The 20,318-nt window shown below is 49.4% G+C and overlaps 1 protein-coding gene and 1 long non-coding RNA gene across 10 annotated transcripts in view; one reads left to right on the top strand and one right to left on the bottom strand.

Moving 5' to 3' along the window:
• Positions 1–20,318, top strand: part of LOC116952997 (runt-related transcription factor 1-like) — a 155,179-nt gene that overhangs the window by 2,472 nt on the left and 132,389 nt on the right. For all 4 annotated transcript variants that reach the window (XM_032972790.2, XM_032972791.2, XM_076074683.1 and 1 more), the window contains exon 2: positions 11,337–11,434. In XM_032972790.2, the coding sequence (XP_032828681.1) occupies positions 11,337–11,434 (98 nt within the window). The remainder of the gene's footprint in view (positions 1–11,336; positions 11,435–20,318) is intronic.
• The window catches only part of LOC116952998 (uncharacterized), a 93,760-nt gene that overhangs the window by 63,566 nt on the left and 9,876 nt on the right, over positions 1–20,318 (bottom strand). The window lies entirely within an intron of this gene.

The following is a 20,318-nucleotide window of genomic DNA, read 5'->3' as shown; positions in this document are numbered from 1 at the left end:
TACATTCACATGGCAGAAGAAGGCTGTGAGTATCATGAGTTACATTCACACGGCAGGAGAAGGCGGTGGGTATCCTGAGTTACGTTCACACGGCAGGAGAAGGCTGTGGGTATCCTGAGTTACATTCACACGGCAGGAGAAGGCTGTGAGTATCCTGAGTTACATTCACACGGCAGGGGAAGGCTGTGAGTATCCTGAGTTACATTCACACGGCAGGGGAAGGCTGTGAGTATCATGAGTTACATTCACACGGCAGGGGAAGGCTGTGAGTATCCTGAGTTACATTCACACGGCAGGGGAAGGCTGTGAGTATCCTGAGTTACGTTCACACGGCAGGGGAAGGCTGTGGGTATCCTGAGTTACATTCACACGGCAGGGGAAGGCGGTGGGTATCCTGAGTTACATTCACACGGCAGGAGAAGGCTGTGGGTATCCTGAGTTACATTCACACGGCAGGAGAAGGCTGTGAGTATCATGAGTTACATTCACACGGCAGGAGAAGGCTGTGAGTATCCTGAGTTACGTTCACACGGCAGGAGAAGGCTGTGAGTATCATGAGTTACATTCACACGGCAGGGGAAGGCTGTGAGTATCCTGAGTTACATTCACACGGCAGGAGAAGGCTGTGAGTATCCTGAGTTACATTCACATGGCAGAAGAAGGCTGTGAGTATCATGAGTTACATTCACACGGCAGGAGAAGGCGGTGGGTATCCTGAGTTACGTTCACACGGCAGGAGAAGGCTGTGGGTATCCTGAGTTACATTCACACGGCAGGAGAAGGCTGTGAGTATCCTGAGTTACGTTCACACGGCAGGAGAAGGCTGTGAGTATCATGAGTTACATTCACACGGCAGGAGAAGGCTGTGAGTATCCTGAGTTACGTTCACACGGCAGGAGAAGGCTGTGAGTATCATGAGTTACATTCACACGGCAGGGGAAGGCTGTGAGTATCCTGAGTTACATTCACACGGCAGGAGAAGGCTGTGAGTATCCTGAGTTACATTCACATGGCAGAAGAAGGCTGTGAGTATCATGAGTTACATTCACACGGCAGGAGAAGGCGGTGGGTATCCTGAGTTACGTTCACACGGCAGGAGAAGGCTGTGGGTATCCTGAGTTACATTCACACGGCAGGAGAAGGCTGTGAGTATCCTGAGTTACATTCACACGGCAGGGGAAGGCTGTGAGTATCATGAGTTACATTCACACGGCAGGGGAAGGCTGTGAGTATCCTGAGTTACATTCACACGGCAGGGGAAGGCTGTGAGTATCCTGAGTTACGTTCACACGGCAGGGGAAGGCTGTGGGTATCCTGAGTTACATTCACACGGCAGGGGAAGGCGGTGGGTATCCTGAGTTACATTCACACGGCAGGAGAAGGCGGTGGGTATCCTGAGTTACGTTCACACGGCAGGAGAAGGCTGTGGGTATCCTGAGTTACATTCACACGGCAGGAGAAGGCTGTGAGTATCCTGAGTTACATTCACACGGCAGGGGAAGGCTGTGAGTATCATGAGTTACATTCACACGGCAGGAGAAGGCGGTGAGTATCCTGAGTTACATTCACACGGCAGGAGAAGGCTGTGAGTATCCTGAGTTACGTTCACATGGCAGGGGAAGGCGGTGGGTATCCTGAGTTACATTCACACGGCAGGAGAAGGCTGTGAGTATCCTGAGTTACGTTCACACGGCAGGAGAAGGCTGTGAGTATCCTGAGTTACGTTCACACGGCAGGGGAAGGCTGTGGGTATCCTGAGTTAAAATGCATGGGAGAAAGGGTGCGTTACGATCTGGGGAATATGGTAAACTGAGCAGATTTAATGTTGCTATTGCCGAATCCGCTGCCCTTTAAAAAAAAAGTATTGTTTATAATTACAGTGGATTGTTTTAGTTTATTATTTGCAAACACACGTTAGTTAAGAGCTGCGTGATTGTTTTCTTTGTGGTTCAGGTTGGCGGAGTCAAATAAAATGTAACTTGCACGCCTTGCATAATTCGGTAAATATGCCAAAATATGTCCCATCATAAAGACGTGAGCAAATTTCAATAAGTGCAAATTATAAACCGTCATGGTCTGCCATTATCAATTCACTGCCAAGCCATGCACCATCTCGCGCTTTATGCGACGTAACAATTAAATCTTAAATATTAAACATAATTTCCCCCCCCAATTCAATTATAAATTGTGCATGTTTTTGTCCGCGCTGTCACAATAGTTAACTTTAAGTGAGCGCCAAATCGCGCACGTACAGTATCCGCAAAATTCGTAAATTGCAGTCCACGTTGCAGATTTCATTTCTCGCGATTGACGAGCGTGAAGGTGTTCGTTTGAGAAGGATCGGCCCTTCGAGAGGGAACATTACGCCGAGCTAAACTGTGAAATTTACTCAACGCAATCGTGGAGAGATGCATGCCTGGGATTGCACCGAGAGCAAGAAAGAGGAGCCACATAGATGAGAGAGCGTGGGCAAGTTAAGAGACGTAACTCAAAGAAAAGTAATTTGGCTTGGGTGGGACTATGACGGCCGACGGTCGAGACTAAATAACGGAGCGGCAGCCAAGAGACGGAACGCACCCGAGAGGACCTTCCCCTGGGGAGACAGAGCGACGAATCCCGACTCTGACGCCCGTATATGTTTGGAGTTGGCACGTTCTCCCCGTGGTCACGTCGAGTTTCCTCTGGGTCCCCCGGTTTTTTCCCCTCCACGTTGAGAATCAATGTGCGTGTAAGAGTACTCGGCTTGCAATACATTTCCACACGGTGGGCCACTTCGTTGAGCTAGCATTTGTGATAGCCAGGTCACTTCTAGAAGAGGGCCATATAGCTCAGAGTGGGGCCTTACCTGGTAAAATAAAATAAAAAAGTTTCGCGATTAGTTTTTCGTTTATTGCACTGCGCTGTGAATCGGGTGACCTGAGCTGGAATTCCCGGCTCAGGCTAACATCAGTGGTGAGGGATATCTGGACCGGTTGTGACCCCCTTGCCCAACCTACCGCCTTCTCCAATACGCACTGACCATTGTGGTGAAGTATGGTCTAAAGAAGCCCCCATTGCCAACACGGTGTGGGGAGGCATTCATCCAGCAGTGGACTGACAAGGAATGTACGCGTTTAAGCCACTGAAAATGTTAACTGTAAATATACATTGTATATACATAGAAACAACAGTCAGATTCTGTGTATATTGCAAGGTAAAATACAATATTCTCTATCATCGATAGAATAACGTTTGAACGTTACACTGTGATATTAAAACACATTTAATGTACCAAAGTACCTCTTAGATTCATGCAAAAAACAATAAAACAATGATAACTATCTGCCATGTAGCCTTCGTAGGCTGTTGGGGTAAGTGCTGTTAGCGAGCACCTATGAAGGCTGGCATAACACACGAACATACAACCATGCTGGACCGCCTTTGTCTCCCCAGTGCTGATGCTTACACAATGCACTGGGTACTCATTCTGTGCGCATTACGAGCTTAAATTATTAATGTCATAAAAATATATATTCTGCTTCGGTCTCCAGCTTACTCAGGACTAGATGAGATATTTAAAACTGATGTTAGCCGTGGCATTATTAAATTCAGCTCGCTGGGTTTGTAGCGCAGTCCACTAACCACTGCACTGCTTATACGTACAAAGACAAAGATCCCCCGTATAGCCATAACAGACTGTTGGGGCAAGCGCTGCGAGAGAGCACCCACGAAGGCCGGCACACGAGAGGGTGGGTGGCCAGCACCACCCTGGCCGCCGTGGCGATATTGACACACCGCGCCAGGTCCTCATTTGAGGCTGAGTCGACCTAGTGGAGGCCAAGGACCGGTTCAGATAATCGTCAACGGTGTTGGTCGTGAGCGGGAATCGAACTCGGGTTGCCGGGTTCGGAGCGCAAGCGCACGAATCGCCGCCCTACGTACACACGTGCACACACAATGCACACGGCACCTACAATATATTCAAACATGCACGAATAATATAAATGCGTTGCATATCTTTATGGTAACATTAAAGCTGTTTCATAATGGTTTTTGAGATGTAAAAAAAAAAATCAATTTGGGACACATCTGGCTGATGTTTTTCCCTGTATTTCACATCTGCAAACTTAAACCACGCTTTCAAAATTAGATGGACTCAATGGGTGCGTGCAGTGAAGTCATCACCAGCCACAAACACCGTTGGCAAGCACATGGGAGACGCGCACACACAATGTGCACGCACGCTACGGCCACGGCACGAACCCCGGTAGCAAGCTTTGCTCGCTTTCTAGCGGCTTTACGGGCACACTCCGTAGGAGGCGAATTCGTCTGTCCGCTGTTGGTAACGACCGCACGTTACGGGTTTCAAGTATTTGGCCTCAGACATCAAGCGACTTTGAACTTCAAGGCTGTCGCTACTCTGCGAGTGTAAGCGGTGAAACCTCCGGGTCGTAGTTTTCTTGGGGTGGGGTGCAAATATGAACGTTGTGGCTTTCAGATTATTTTGTCTATTTATAGCAAACAGATTTGGTGATACTACTACTGCTGCCGCATTTGCGTGGTGCATATGTGCACGGTTGGCTACGTACGGTGCGAAAGAAGTTCGACATACGTACGGACCTACTTGTGCAAATAACACGCAAATAAACTCGGCGCAATGCTGTGGCCCTGAAAGTGAAGAACCAGAGACGTTTCGAGCAAATGTCCTTCTTCAGTACACCACAGAGATACCACCAAAGTAATTTTTTCATTCATTTTAGTTTTATTTATGATCACAGTTGAACCATTATTTTAGATTTGCAGCCATTCTAGATCATCGCTGTCTGTGTTTGCAAATTCGCATGTTTTGCGTAGATTATTTTTTTATATATACATTTTATGGAAATGTTAAACACTCCTGGGATACATGATGTATCATATAATTGTGTCCGTAAACAAAGTTAAATTACAATAATGATGAATATATCAATTAGACAGGCACGCGGAGAGGTGTTTTTTTACATCACATGAAATCCCATAATTATTTGTACAGAGATAATTTGTAAATGTTGGTAATCGCTGCAGAACAATAATGCTTACGCCAATGCATGTTTAGTTATGCAGGAAAAAAAAAAGCTCCCAAATGCGTCTCAAGACAATTTTCCAGGAGCGTCCTGCTGGGCACGTCGGCCCAGATGTGATCGTATTCGCTGCCAGTGGACGGTTTTGGCTGCGGCGTGGTGAGAAAAATAAATAAATAAACATCCTCGATTTCGGCTATCATCCTAAATGTAATTTCCCAAGCGCGGTAATCGACCATTGCTTTACATAACGGCGTCTAAAAAACAAAACGAGCCAGCGTCGAATGCAAATCGGCGATTAAAGACTTTCATGTTGCACAAAAGGCGCCAGAAAATCGTTCCAAAAAAACCTAAACGAAAGTAGCCAAATTTACAGTTATGTCATTGGCACAGGATTAAATGTCAAATATTTTCTGCTCCGGCATCTGCCGCTCGGTGTCGGATTCAGTCGCTGCCTTCGTGGTTCGGTCAACGGCCGCGGCAGCGCCGGTGATGGGCGTTGTGCTTACGCGATCGCATACGAGATCACCTCTCCCGGACGGAGTGAAGAAAAGTCAAAGTGATTTGCCACTCAAATGAGGCATCGGCGCTCGTCTCTTTGTTTACGGCCCTGCAGAGTCAGTGGCGGAGGGCATTCCGCACTTCCATGGTGGCGGCGAGTTTATCCATAGGGCAACCACCGTTGGCATCTCCAGAAAGCAGCACTTAAATTATTATTGACGGTGGAGGGATGATGGGCCGAGTAAACCGCCACCCCAACCAGGGTTTGAACTCGAAATCTTCTAGTTGTGAGCCGTTCGCTCTCCCGTTGAGCCACCAGGCCAGATAGAGCAAGAGAAGGGTGCATATAGTCAGTTCTTTGTTTTGACTAAAACTCAACTCTTTCCCAGCTTTCATAAATTTGGAAATGTACTTCTGCACAAAGAGTGTCATGCCATTACTAAAATTAAACACTCGGCTTCGCAGACTGTTATAAAATAAAAGATTTAATACATATAAATCTTGTTCCTCTAAAATAAATACTTCTTTATTTGCAAATTTCACTGTGAGTTGACAGTCGTACTTTGTGGCACTCAGCGTTCTAATTAAAACACGAAGTATAGCTTTTATTCAAGCAAATTTGAGTCTTTGCCCATTGGTGGGGGGGGGGGGGGTACCTTGCAAGGCAACGTTTCTAATCGTGGTCGTTTTAAACTAATACTTTAACATCTACAGTCGTGAGCGTGCCCCGAGCGTTGATATTTACGAGGCAGAAGTTCTCGCGACTCGGTTTCGGATGCACGTGTGCGGCTCAGATAGCGTCACTTCTGCCAGCGCCGGCTCGGAGGAAATGAGAGCTTCTCAAACTGGCCGTTTGGCGTTGCAGAAAAATATCTCTCTGCCTGCCACTCACTCGCCGCTTGTTTCGTAAGGTGCCTCTTGTTGTTGTGGCATGCACCGATCATTGCCCCTGCCCCTGCTGCTGCTGCTGCTGCTGCCACTGCTGCCACTGCTAATGCTGCTGCCACTGCTGCTGCCGGCACTGCTGCTACCGCTGCTGCCACTGCTGCTGCTGCTGCCACTGCTGCTGCTGCTGTCACTGCTGCTGCCACTGCTGCCGCTGCTGCCACGCCTGCTGCTGGCACTGCTGCTGCTGCCATTACCACTGCTGCTGCTGCCACTCCTGCTGTTGGCACTGCTGCTGTCACTGCTGCTGCCACTGCTGCAGCTCCTGCCACTCCTGCTGTTGGCCCTGCTGCTACCGCTGCTGCCGGCACTGCTGCAGCTGCTGTCACTGCTGCAGCTGCTGCCACTCCTGCAGCTGCTGCCACTCCTGCAGCTGCTGCCACTCCTGCTGCTGCTACTGCTGCTGCTGGCACTGCTGCTACCGCTGCTGCTGGCACTGCTGCTACCGCTGCTGTCGCTGCTGCTGCTGCCGCTGCTGATGCCATTACCACTGCTGCTGCTACCACTCCTGCTGCTGGCACTGCTGCTACCACTGTTACCACTGCCACCGCTGCCACTGCTCATGCGGCCACTGCTGCTGCCACCGCTACTCCTGCTGCTGACAAAGCTGCTGACCTGCACGGCCATAGCAAGTTTAAGTTTATTTTGTTTAACCCGGATGATGACAACAATTTACATTTGCAAGAGCGATACGGGTCACAACAATGAGAAAAGAAAAAAAATCGGAACAATGAGCACGGTTGGCTACGTATGGTGCAAAAGAAGTTCAACAAAAACACACAATGAGGAATTGAAAATATTGCCCAAAATATTAATTGGCCTGCAGCACAAATGGACCGGGGCAGATAACCTCCAGGTTGAACAGGGTGCACATTACAAAAGTAAGCCGGATAAACATTTAACATAATTAAACAAATACAGGGTACCAATATGTAAACAAGGATATATGCCAAAAGCAAATGAAGATACGAATCGACTGTTTTAGCATTGTGATTGCAGTCACCAGGTGCTGATAGGCACGAACGCACTTGGAAATCACACCCACTGGCATTCACACTAATCTCATACTGCCAAGGTGACCATAAGAAAGCTGCTATGGTTATGTTTGGTAAGCATTCAGGAACATTTGCGCAATTGAATTGACTCCTGTGGAACTGCCCGAGACTTTGTGACATATCCCAGAGTGAGTTTCACGTAGATGGGTGAGTGAGTAAATGAGTGGGTGAATGGTTGAGTGGGTGGGTGGCTGAGTGAATTAGTGGATGGGAGAGTGAGTGTGAGAGTGGGTGGGTGAGCGAGTGAGAGTCATTGAGTGAGTTAGTGGGGGAGCAGGCGATTGATTGGGTGGGTGGGTGAGTGAGTGAGAGGGTGCGTGAGCATGTGAGTAGGTGAGTGACCGAGTTGGAGAGTGGGTAGGTGAGTGATTGAGTGAGTGAACAAGTGAGTAGATCAGTGAGGGTAAGTGAGTGGGTGGGTGAATGAATGATTGAGTGAGTGGGTCAGCGCGTGACAGGGTAGGTGAGTCGATGGGCAGGACCTCACAAATCTCCGGGGGCTGTATATCGGTGTTTTTGTGGTGGTTGTGGTGGTGTGTGTGACGATGTGGTCAACGTCTGCTGCCAACCAGAGTTGACGATGATCGGTGTTGGTGATGGACAATGGCACGAATGTATGTATATATGTGAGTTGAACTTCTTTTGCACCGTACGTAGCCAACCGTGCTAATCGGAGGTGCAGGAAAACAAACTAAACACACAAATCAGTTCTAAAGAAATTGGTTTTCCATCTAGATTATTTAAAAGTGCATCGCTCCAGTGGCTTCCTAATATCGGAAGGGACCACACACACACATACACGCACGCACGCTTCCACCTGATAGGACGACGGAGTTTATACGAAGGTGCGTGGTGAGGAGTGGTGAGGAGTGGGGGGGCTAGAGGGAGAGGGGGGGGGGGGCTAGAGGCTGGCATCATGATCACCGAGTCAATCTTGTTTGGAGTTGACGGGTCAGTCACTTTCCACCGACGCCGGCTAATCCTCGCGGTGTGTCATTACCGGAGCTTGGTGTCAGCTGTTAACACTTTGGCGACTTAAATTGCGAGTGCAAGCTAGTCGTGCGGTGGTTTCATTCTCTGGCGCGCAGTTGTGTTCGTGGGCTATTTGCACATGATTACGATGTCAACGATGATATATTACTCACCGCTGTGGTTTTATATTAAATTGTAATCTGCGTTTAGCTGGTAAATGTGCGACACGATCCAAAAGGCAGTGAGTGTCCTTTGTCCTCGAGTGAGCACTGGGGAGGCACTCTCCAGCACGTGGTGGAAATTCCACATTGCTACGGTTGTTGACCTGCCACGAAAAATGGTGCTCACTTTATTTTCATCTCGTGAATGCGTCCGATGCCGAGCGGGCGTGGTGGGTTATCCACCGGGCCATGGGCACGGCCGATATCGCCGTCGGTGACTGCGGCGAACGGTGAACATTCTGGCTCAGGCTGCGCAAAACGGCGCGATCCAAATTTTCAACGATGTCCAGAAACCCCCCCCCCCCCCACCATCGCAATAGCCCAATAGCCACTCGAGATCGGCGACCGAAAAAACCTGCGAGTTGAGTTGGCTGGCATGTTCCGATTCGGACTCGGTCTTAGTCTGGTCGACAAAAATCCATGGAAATCCAGTCAAGTCTTCAGTCTCTTAAGTCGAGCCGACTAAGCGGTCGAAAACTGACAGCACTCCATTGTTAGATATGAATGTGAGGCAATTCCCCTCCTACACCCCCCCCCCCCCCCCCACCACAATATTATCAACTCACACACAAAACATTTAACCCAGTAAATCTCGTTCTACACGTGGTGATGAAGCCAATCACGACTGTTTGCTCGGCCCCTGTTGCACCGCAGCGTCTTAACGTGTGACGAGATATTATCGTGGCATGCGTCGACACTGAGACTCGTTCCCTTCATCTGGTCTCGGCCGGTGGCGCAACGCTCTCTGGTGAGCAGCGGTCGCGGTCGGCGTCGAGCACGGCGACACTCGTCCGCTCGTTGGCATCGGTGTCCCGTGTGCCACCATTGGCCAATCGTTTTGGTCGGTTAACCCGTGACCTCCCGCCCGCTCGCTCGCCCGCTCGCCTTCCACACTTCACGCGACGGTTCATAAAGTGCAGGTAGCCAACGCAAACATAAAATTGTAAACGCGTTCACGTTCTAAGATTTTCGTCGCAAATTTTCTTTACAAAATGAACACTGTTCACAGTGGGGGCACCATTGGTGATAATCTCATCCCTGCATGTGCGAGTGAGTGGTGTGCGAGTGAGTGGTAAGCGAGTGAGTGGTAAGCGAGTGAGTGGTAAGCGAGTGGTAAGCGAGTGAGTGGTAAGCGAGTGAGTGGAGAGTGAGTGGTAAGCGAGCGAGTGGTAAGCGAGTGAGTGGTAAGCGAGTGAGTGGTAAGTGAGTGAGTGGTAAGCGAGTGAGTGGAGAGTGAGTGGTAAGCGAGCGAGTGGTAAGCGAGTGAGTGGCAAGCGAGTGGTAAGCGAGTGAGTGGTGAGTGAGTGGCAAGCGAGTGAGTGGCAAGCGAGTGAGTGGTAAGTGAGTGGTAAGCGAGAGAGTGGTAAGCGAGTGAGTGGTAAGTGAGTGGTAAGCGAGTGAGTGGTAAGTGAGTGGTAAGCGAGTGAGTGGTAAGCGAGTGAGTGGTAAGCGAGTGGTAAGCGAGTGAGTGGTAAGTGAGAGTGGTAAGCGAGTGAGTGGTAAGCGAGTGAGTGGTAAGCGAGAGAATGTTGAGTGAGCGAGCGAGCGAACAAGCGTGCGAGCATGCCAGCGGGGGTGGGGCTAAAGTGACCGTGGACGGTCCGCGATGTTGGCAGAGGTGTCTCGCTGTCACGAGCTTGTGCTGTCACGCTTCTATCCTTGCGGGTAAATGTTTGCGATAATGGGTACCCCCAAACCCTCCCCCCCCCTTCCCAAGCCTTGTGGGCTTGAATGTGACCTATGTCTCGGGTGCAACGTAGCCCTTGCGCCCGAGAAGAAAATAAAACAAACGAAACGACGCGAACAAGGAATCCTGCGCGCCCGAACGTAGGTCAAAGGTCGACGAAGCAGTCGCAGTGTGGCAGGGGCCGGTGAATGAAATCAGTTTTGGTGCTTGGGAACGACGAACGTGGGGAGTTCGACAGCGACAGCGACGTGATGAGGGGGATAAAGAAAAGTCGCCGGGCGGAAAACAAAGCCGGACGCATCGCCCCTCGACGCGTTTTCGGGCCGTGCCTCGTACTGTCCGGGTGCAAATACAGATTCAGATTCTGACCAGAACGACACCACCACCACCACTCTGAATAAACCCTACTCTTTCTTTCAAACACTATCAAATTACGTAAAAATGTATAATCGCTGTAAAGTGCCTTGGATTAAGATAAGACGAGCCCTCGCAGTGTGACAACCTGCGACACCCATCGCTTTATCAGACTCAACTTTGTCCTGCCACCTTCAACCAACATTTTTCGACTTGACGATAAGAACTTATAAGAGGTGTGGGGGCGGGGAGAGGCTGGGGGGCTCAGCCCCCCGCCCCCGCGATGCTACGGGTCTGGTTCGGGGGTTAACTAAGTGGAACCTTTAGCAGTGGGTTGTCTTGTGGAGAAACCGTCCGTGGCCCCCACGACAAGGAATGTGGAATTTTAAGCAGTGGCTCGGAGTGCTGCTCAATTCTCGTTTGAGCGCGGGGAGGTGTTTTGACTTCACTCGGCCCCGTGTGGGTGGCGAATGGGTCGAGAGCCTAAATTTGCGAGGGCTGCATTTAAAATGCATTGGAAATGTTTTTTAAAATGTCATTATTTCCTTCCACCTTTCTGCAGGGCAAGACGACTTTCCCCGAGTTCCCGGTGTCACCCCGCCATGGCGTCCAACAGCATCTTCGAGAGTTTCTCGTCGTACCAGCAGCCGTTTCTACGCGGTAAGCTCACCAAGCGAGGCACCACCTCCGCTCACGAGCTTCATCAAATTGAATACGCAATTGAATAAACGAATGGGCATACAAACGTGACAAATGCCGCCGCTCCGCACTGTTGGAGACGTTCTGCCGCCTGTTTAAATGCGTACTGACGATCTTTTTAACGCTGCCCATGACTCGCTGCCTCTTTCGTATGTTGTTGGAACTTCTTTCGCACCGTACGTAGCCGACCGTGATATGCGGTCACATGTTAGACGCTGTGTAAAATCCACATTGTATTGTGTAGACTCGCAGAGACCCACAGACTCACATAGGCCCAAAGACTCGCATATAGACGACAAAGACGTCCGCTGTCTTTGCCCATTTGCATAAACCGTTTTTAATTGTAATCATATTTCTCTTGCAAATCACTGAGCAATATTGTTTCGCTGTCTCCCACACATCCTATACAATTCTATTAATGATGAAACTACACAGCGTGCACGCATTTCTCAATCGACTTGTCTATGTAGGTTCTCCCTACACCGTGGCGGTGATCAGTGCCGGATTCTCAGAGTAGCACAAGTAGCTACATATGTAGCAGCTACATAGATACTACATATGTAGAAGTAGCTACATATGTAGTAGCTACTACATATGTAGCAGCTACATATGTAGTAGCTACTACATATGCTACTACATATGTAGCTGCGCGCTTTCAAGGACCCTGCGCTAAATGCTTTAAAGCTATCAATTCCGGTTCAGTGATTCTGCACTTGCTCTATTACTATAGTACTATACCGCCTTCAACTTTTATGAACGACTGGGTGTTGAAGGTTAGCGATTTGTGCTATTATCTGGCTGTATAGCAAATGCAAAAATACAATTACTTTATTATGCAAGTTAAAAATTTGTGTTTTAATATTTACGTGTTGTTTTTTTTATTTAGGGCCCCTTTATAACGCTAGAGGCCCCGCACTCGCTTAATCCTACACTGGTGGTGATGGGGGTAATTTGACCATACTTCACCTCGCTGGTCAGTGCGTATTGACCGTGAGCGGGAATCGAACTCGGGTCACCAGGTTCGTAGTGCAGCGTAGCGCTAACCGCTACACTACCGCTCCCGACTCAGAAGCATACTCCGTCTGATAGGCAATGATTTACCGTATTCTCTGGATTGCAACACAGAGCGGATAGTAAGACGCACCCAAAACTTGTGCCGTGTCAATACATTTCAACAAATCTGGTCTCATGCACGCAGCCGCACACATACACACACACCTACCGGACTACAAGAAGCCCTCCCAACTTTTGCTTTACAAAGGACGGGGATAAGTGTGTTGTCGAATCTGGAGAATACGAAATCTCTATCCTTTAAAGGAACAAATGAGTAATTTTTGCCACATTATGTCAGCCTTACTCCTTGGGAAACCAGACGGAACAGATGAATCAGACTTGGTCTCAAGGTCCATCTGTCCAACACAATCCTCAAAATGATAACCCCTAACGCTTTGTCTCAATACCTTTCCGGAACAAATGTATTTTCATGTCATATGTTATACGCCCGCACGCACATACAGACACACACACTACAGTTATTGAATGCGTTTTTCATAAACTTTAGAACGTCTAGAATAAATTCTAGACTAAAAAAGTAATTCATATATTCATGTCCCATGAAGAATAATATATATTTTAAGATATAAAGTTTGTGGAGATGCCATCTGTGGCTGAGCAGGAGGAGTAGAGAATGGCCGAGGGTGAGGTGGGAGGTTGTGGTGGCGAGACGTTACCTACCTCGCCTGGTATGCAGGAGGTCGTGGGATTGATCACTACCCTGACGCCTACTGCTGCTGTATATTTGGCGTTTGCGTGTCACTCTCCCCGTGGTCGCGTGGATTTTTCTCCGGATCCTCCGGGATTTCCCCTCCACACTTAGAATCAAAATGCGTTTTTAGTATTGGTTTGCTATAAATTTCCACGTGATAAGCAACTTCGTTGAGCTGTCATTTGTGGCCAGGTCCCTTCCGAAAAAGAGTTATGTAGCTCAGTGGGCCTTACCTGGTAAAGTAAAGAAATCGTTGAAACAGTGAATGGTAGATACGGAGACAGTGGCGGTGACTTAGAGAAGAGGCACAGAACGTGCGGTCGTGGAGACACAGAGAGGATATCTGAGCGGCCGATCTCGTGCAACAATGAGGACTTCTGGCTTTGAAAGAGGAAGAAGCGAAGCGACCGTTCCTACTTCACATGTGGAACAAATATATTCACACAAGAGGTGGGTTTTGTTGTGATTTTTTTTACATTTTTTTTTTTAGATGCAAGAGGGAAATGCCTGCGGCTCAGGGAGTCAAACCATGGCATCCTGATGTGATAAACAAACTGAATGATAAATTATAAATAAGTGGAATGCACTGCCTAGAACCAGATGGTTACGGGTGGTATGGAATTAAGTGAAAGATGACGTGTAAAGGGAGAGTGTCTCCATGGCACCGCTCACGTTCATTGGTGGCCCTGAGCCAGGGGTGGAAATTCCACATTACTATGGTGGGCGCCAGAATGCCCATAGCACGACCATTGCGCACCGTCCTGAAAAAGTACAATTTTAGTTTTGGTGTGTGTATACATTATATATGTCGTGGGGAGCAGCAGAGTAGTGGTAATGCGGCGGTTAGCACGCTACGCTATGAACCCCGCGGCCCGGGTTTGATTCCCGCTCACGGCCAACAGCAGTGACAATTTTCTGAACCAGTCCTGGGCCTCCCCTAGGTCGACTCAGCCTAAAATGAGTATCTGGTGCGATACGTAAACATCGCCATGAGGGAGGCGATGGTGGTAGGGCGTGGTGTTAACCACCCACACCCTCGTGTGCCGTGCCGGCCTTCATTCGGTGCTCGCTAACAGCACTTGCCCCAACAGTCTGTTAAGGCTACACGGGGGGGGGGGGGGAGGGGGGAGATCTTGGTCTTTGTGCGTATATATCTCATAAGAACATAGAACTAACAAAGATCAAATTTTGATTTAAAGCTTTCGTGACTGCAGTAATTCATATTCTTAGTTTTTTCGGTAAAGTCACGTTGAAGAGAAACAACAAAATAACAAAATATATATAAAACAATAAAAAATTCTCACGACGTTTCGACCATAACTCAAACGGTCATCATCACCTGATGATGACCGTTATGGTCGAAACGTCGTGAGAATTTTTTATTGTTTTATATATATATTTTGTTATTTTGTTGTTTCTCTTCAACGTGACTTTACCGGAAAAAACTAAGAATATAAACAAAGATCAGTTGAGCAGTAAACACACGACGGCTGCGACTCATGTGGAGAGGAATGACGAACGGCGAGACAGCATGGGTTGGTCGTGGCGTAAACAATTGGTGCGCGTGCTACCGCGCGCCGCTCTCCCGAAGCACGGCGCGATTGCCGAAACGCAGCGGTCCCCCCCCCCCCACGTGTTCTTCTTGCAATGTCCAACGATGCAGAATATCTTCAGGCCAGCAGCAGCTGGAGTTCAGTTTTGTTTTTTTTTTGTTCTGGCTTGGCAGCAGTGGTCAGAGTGGTCACAATCAGATGGTCAAGGGTTCGCATCCTGGGGTTGGTTGCATCCATGAATGTGGAATGTTTACTCTCAGCACTGCGGACACAAGCGTTGCCTCGTGCTCCGTTGAGGCTGTGTGAAAAAAAGAGCTGTATAGCTCATCGGATTCTTCCAGTATAAAGAAATATTCGGAATCTGACTTTTTAATGTGTTCAAACTACGGTGAATGCATTAGCTCTGTCCGTCCCTCCGTCTGTCCGTCTGTCTCTATCTCGGCGGGGGGCGGCAGTCACCATAAGTCGCTTAAAGAATGTCCAATGAGTGAAAATATTATAGTAAAGTAGTGTTGCTTTCAGGCATCCTATTGAAAAGCTGGCAAGATTGTTCAAAATGGGTTTCCCAGCACTCAGCGATGTTCATACAAAAAAACCAATAATCATCTTTTGAGGGCAAACGAAATGTCGGAGAGCATTACAGAATCCGTGCAAGTGTCGGATGTTTCGTCCTCGTTTAACTTTGATGTAGATTTTTTTCATGACAGTGGCATATATAGAGAATTTGCTGACTGTTGTCCTCATTATACATTTCTCCTTATAAGGAATTGCAAAAGTTGTTCTGGATGGACAAAGAGGAGAAGAATAATGAATCAACTCCAGCTGCTGGCATCAAGAGACTTTGCATTGTTAGACATTAAAGGCAGTGGCATGATAAATTGATTAGCAAATGGGCCACCGAGCCACCTCAGCACTTGTGTAGCGTTGTGTCGTCTATCGATTGTTTATTCATCAAGCTGCGAACGAGAGAGGGCTTTGTCCTCTTGTCTGCCCACGTGCACCAACTAGAATCCTGCCCCCCCCCCCCCCCCTTACTCTGGAAATTCTGAGAAACGGACGGCCACCGTCGTGAGCGTTGACGCGGCCGTTGAGAGAGCGGCGCCCGCCTGCCTGCCCGCCTGCCCGCCCGCCCGTGCCCGCCCGCCCGTGCCCGCCCGCCCGTGCCCGCCCGCCCGCCCGCACTATTTCGGCGACCCCCGTTTGCAGTGGCACGTCGGGTCCCAGTCGACAGCGGCGTCTTGTGTCACAGTGCACGCGGCGAGACTTTTAAAAAAGGAACGGTCTAAATTCGCCGTCCGTTATCTCACGAATGTGCGGACCGTCTTCAAGAGGCACGGAGGGTCCGAGCGACCACGCCGTGACCGGGGGACGTGGAACCGGTGGGGGCTTTGGTTTTCACACCGAATATTTTCAACGGCGAGGTCGACTCGGCTCATCATCTCATCCGGGGGGAGGTGGGGGGATGGGTGTGTGGGTGTAAAACGTGTGCCACTTTTTGAAAGTCGACGACGGCCGTGACATGTTAGCCTGTGGCAGGGGGTCAGCAACCAAACTAACAAGAGCCATGTTTTTCGAATTCAGTAAAAAAACAACCTTCAACATTTCAAGATCCGCAATGCACGCGAATACGAGACGGTGGTTCTCAATAGATAACGTCAAGAAGCGGCAGTCCTTGGAAGAGGCGCAGGTTGCTGATCCCTGGGCTAGGGGGAAAGTAGCCCGCCCCCTACCAACCTGCACCGTATAACAAATGGCATTTCGATCACTGGCAAATGGTGATGAGCATCACCACCACCATCAATGATTATTGTGATTCACAATTAACTTATTTTTGGTGGAGAGTTATCGTGAGATATCAGAATTATACCTACGTGGTGATCTAACGCAAAAAAAAAACTAATTATGAATGATATTGGTCGTGAAGGCCGACGTACTCTCAGCCACAATCGATCCACTGCTGGATGAACGCTGCCCGCCCAACAACCAATGTGAGCGTGGGGAGACGTCCACTTGACTCCCTCTCGTCTGCTGACGAGTAAGTAAGTTTCAACCGTTAGTTTCAATCCTTCCAATGCGTTTTTAGGCTCCAAGCGAATTGTGGGTTCTGCCCTTGGATGATTTCATGCGGTGAGAAATACTACAAAACGTTTGTGGGTTTACAATGTCCCAGCTGACTTTGGCTAGTGGACTTGAACAAAACGATGGAAGTGTAGGCAAATAGCCCGAATCAAGTTGGTCTGTGATCTTTCCTCAAAATATGCCAATGGTTCGTGTAAAACGCAAATAGTTTTTTTAAAGCTCTTAGTCAATCCACTGCTGGATGACGGCTTCCCCATGCTGCGTCGGTCGTTTGAGCATACTTCACCACACCGGTAGCGGCGTGGCTTCGTGACGGCGGGTGCTCGGCACCAGTTGAGAGGATTTCTCGTCATCGATGAGAGTTGTGGCTAGGAATTGTGAACTCGGGCTCCGAGATTTTGTAGCGCGACGTGCTACACCCCCGCACAGCCGCACCACGCAAATGGTTCTACAGTGTAAAATGAGATCACGAACACAATCATGAATGCAATCATACCGACAATCGTAAAGCCGTGAAAAATCTGACCGTGTGGGGTTCGGACAGCGCGAGCATGCGTGCGGCGATCGACAACACAAAGATGAGGAGCCCGGAATCGGCTGGCAAACGAGGTCAGCGGAATATGCGAGTTGACGACATTTCTCCCCGATGAACGTTCACGACTTCGGCTCATAACTCGGTGCCGAGCAGACCTCTTTGTTTCACGGTCTTGTGACAGTTAAGCACGCTCCCGATACCTCTTGCCTGGCCCATCTGAACTCGCATCACGCTCACTGACTCACCCTTCTGCCCGTCCACGGGGACGATGGGAAATGTGATTCATCGCCGCCCAGTTGCACGCGTCGCCTCTGCCCCAGCGTCAACGGCACGGCGCTCGGAAAAGAAAACTCCTCGCACTATTTTAGTGCTGCCACCTCCACATTAGAGACTCGCAGCGCGTGGGGAAGCTCTCCCACGCTTGCTCCCGTAGGCGAAGGCGGTTACGCCAATATCGACCCCGACACGGCCGTTAACGTCATTCTGTTGCTATTTACCGTTTGTATTTTACTAGGGAAGGCCCACTGAGCTGCGTAGCTCTTTTGCAGAAGCCGACCTCGCAAATGGTAGCTCAACTTGGCCTGGAGAAAAATTCACGCAACTATGGGAAGAGAAACATGCAAAGGCCAAATATGCAGCAGGGGTCAGGGTCGGGATGGAACCCACGACCTCCTGCATACCAGGCGAGGTAGTTAACATCTCGCCACTATGGCGAGATTTCAAAAAGCGCGCAGTATTTACACTTCCACGCGTTGTTGAAACAGAGCAATGGCCAGATCCACCATATATAATATATGATGTATATATATATCCATAATACAGGTTTTTTGGGTTAGATCGTGTAAATATATGTGTCGTTAATTCTGCCACCAGCCAACACAGCCACCTAGTAAGGGTTGTCACGTAAACAGAACGTGCCAATTCGTTGGTGTGTTGGAGAGCAAAGCCACAACATTTACAATCTGAGTACGACGTTTTGCCAGTAATTACACCTAGCATCATCAGGCAACAGCCAGATTTGTGGAGAATCCTCCTGTTTCGTTCCTTCGAGGGCAGATGTGATGGCAGCACTTGTGTGCTCTTCTTGCGAGAAATGGGGAGGGGGGGGGGTGGTGGGATGTACGAGTGTGTGTAGTGTAACGACTCAAGTATACAATCGCAGCAGGTTCTTTCCGAGCCTCACCGGGCCACTGTGACCGACGTTGAGCGCCACCGCGAGAGTCGGCCCCCATCGGCACAGTGAGGTAGAGGCATTTTGCTATGTCGCATTGTAGCTCCTGGAGACCCACTGCTAGTGGGTGGATGGTGGGCGAGTGCTGCTTGGGGGGTAGGGTCGAGGACGATGGGGGTGAAGAGGTTACGAGGGGGGTAATGGGGGCCTTGCCATCGCTGTTTAGAGAAATCTGAAAGAGGCGCAGTGACGGGGGGTGCGGGGGGCATGGGAAAGAACTCACCTTTGCGCCGAAACAATCGTGACCTTCTCAAGTAGTTTGCTTCCAAAAAAGCCACAAACGTCAGAAGCTCTCCGCGTTTTTTTATTTATTTGGCATACGGCTCCTGCCGAGGCCTCCCCCTTCTGGCACGTTCCGATGGGGACCCCCGGCAAATTTACGGCATTTCTCCGCTCTAAACAACACATCGATCAATTCGGGAACAAAAACAAGCCGCCCAATTTTTTTTTGTTTTTGCGGCCCCCAGAAGGAAATTCGTCGCTCCTCTCGGAGCTCGCGGGCCTCTTCGCGCGGCTTCTCGCGTGCGATTGTTCCGCGCGGAGGGGGCCCCTCCGGCAGAACGCTGACACTTGGATTTACACGGCGCGCCGCCGCTCGGAGGATGTGCCTCCGATGCCGCCGTCCGTCTCCCCGCCGCCTGACGGCACGAGTCGCACCGACAAGGAAGCTGCCGTTGGTCGGCCTTTCCGACCACCAACATTGTCCCCTCGCGAGGTTATCCGCCGATGTTTCCGAGACCTTATCCGTAAACACAGGGGGCCGAGTTCACGACCCATCTGTGCTGCGGTCGCAGGCGCGATCAGAATTGTGGACGTGCTGGTGGCGGTTGTGGAGGGGGGGGGGGACGCAGGGCCAGGGGACGTGTGAAACGGAGCGTAAATTACACCTGACAGACCTTCAACAGTGAAGGCCCACAAATCTTCTTGCAGGTGCCATCCCATTGGTCGAGGCATCTGCAGACTCTAACCATATGGGGGCAGTCTCGAGCCTGATAGCCACGCCTGGCCATGTACGTGTTTGTGTGGTGAACTTCTTTCGCGCCACAGGTCGTCAACCGTGCTAATCGGAGGTGCGGGAGAAGGACAACAAAACAAACACAAAAAGCAGTTCTAAAGAATTGAGGTTTCGATATATATTTTCAAAAGTATGTAGCTCCAGTGGCGTCCTAATATCAGAAGGAAGGGCGTTCCAGCTGGCCGCAGAAGCGCATCTGAAAGCGCGCGATGCGGTGACTGTTTTTGTTCGATGGTTAGCCAAAAGCCGCTGGCTGCGAGGATGACCGGAGTTTGCGTGACGATGGTTCATGCTCCTCGTCAATGCTGTGAAACCGCAGTGCGAGTCTATTCTCTCATTTGTAGATGCTAATCCTGGCGTGTTTATATTCGCGTCGCTCAAATAATTGCAACGATTTTGTCTCATTGTCGATGCATCTGCGAATGTGGTTTGCGGATTGTGAATTCAGGTCCGTTCTCTCAGTTTACTTTACAATCCAATTAAAATATAAAGAGTTAGGGCCGGAAAAAATGTTTTACTCGGCAGATCAGGACCCATTGAGGATACAAAAACAACTAACGCAGCAAAGTGCTACATTAATTGCAAAGCAAAATAACAAAATAAAACTTAAATATAAATACAGTTCGTAACGATACGATTTAGATTTGCGAATTGTTTAAGTAAGAAT

The sequence above is a fragment of the Petromyzon marinus genome, chromosome 49 (assembly GCF_048934315.1).
Source record: "Petromyzon marinus isolate PM22_M1 ecotype Great Lakes invasive population chromosome 49, UKy_Petmar_22M1.pri1.0, whole genome shotgun sequence".
Lineage (NCBI taxonomy): Eukaryota > Metazoa > Chordata > Hyperoartia > Petromyzontiformes > Petromyzontidae > Petromyzon > Petromyzon marinus.
Note: the sequence above shows the minus strand (reverse complement) of the source record. Positions and strands in the feature narration are given on the sequence as shown.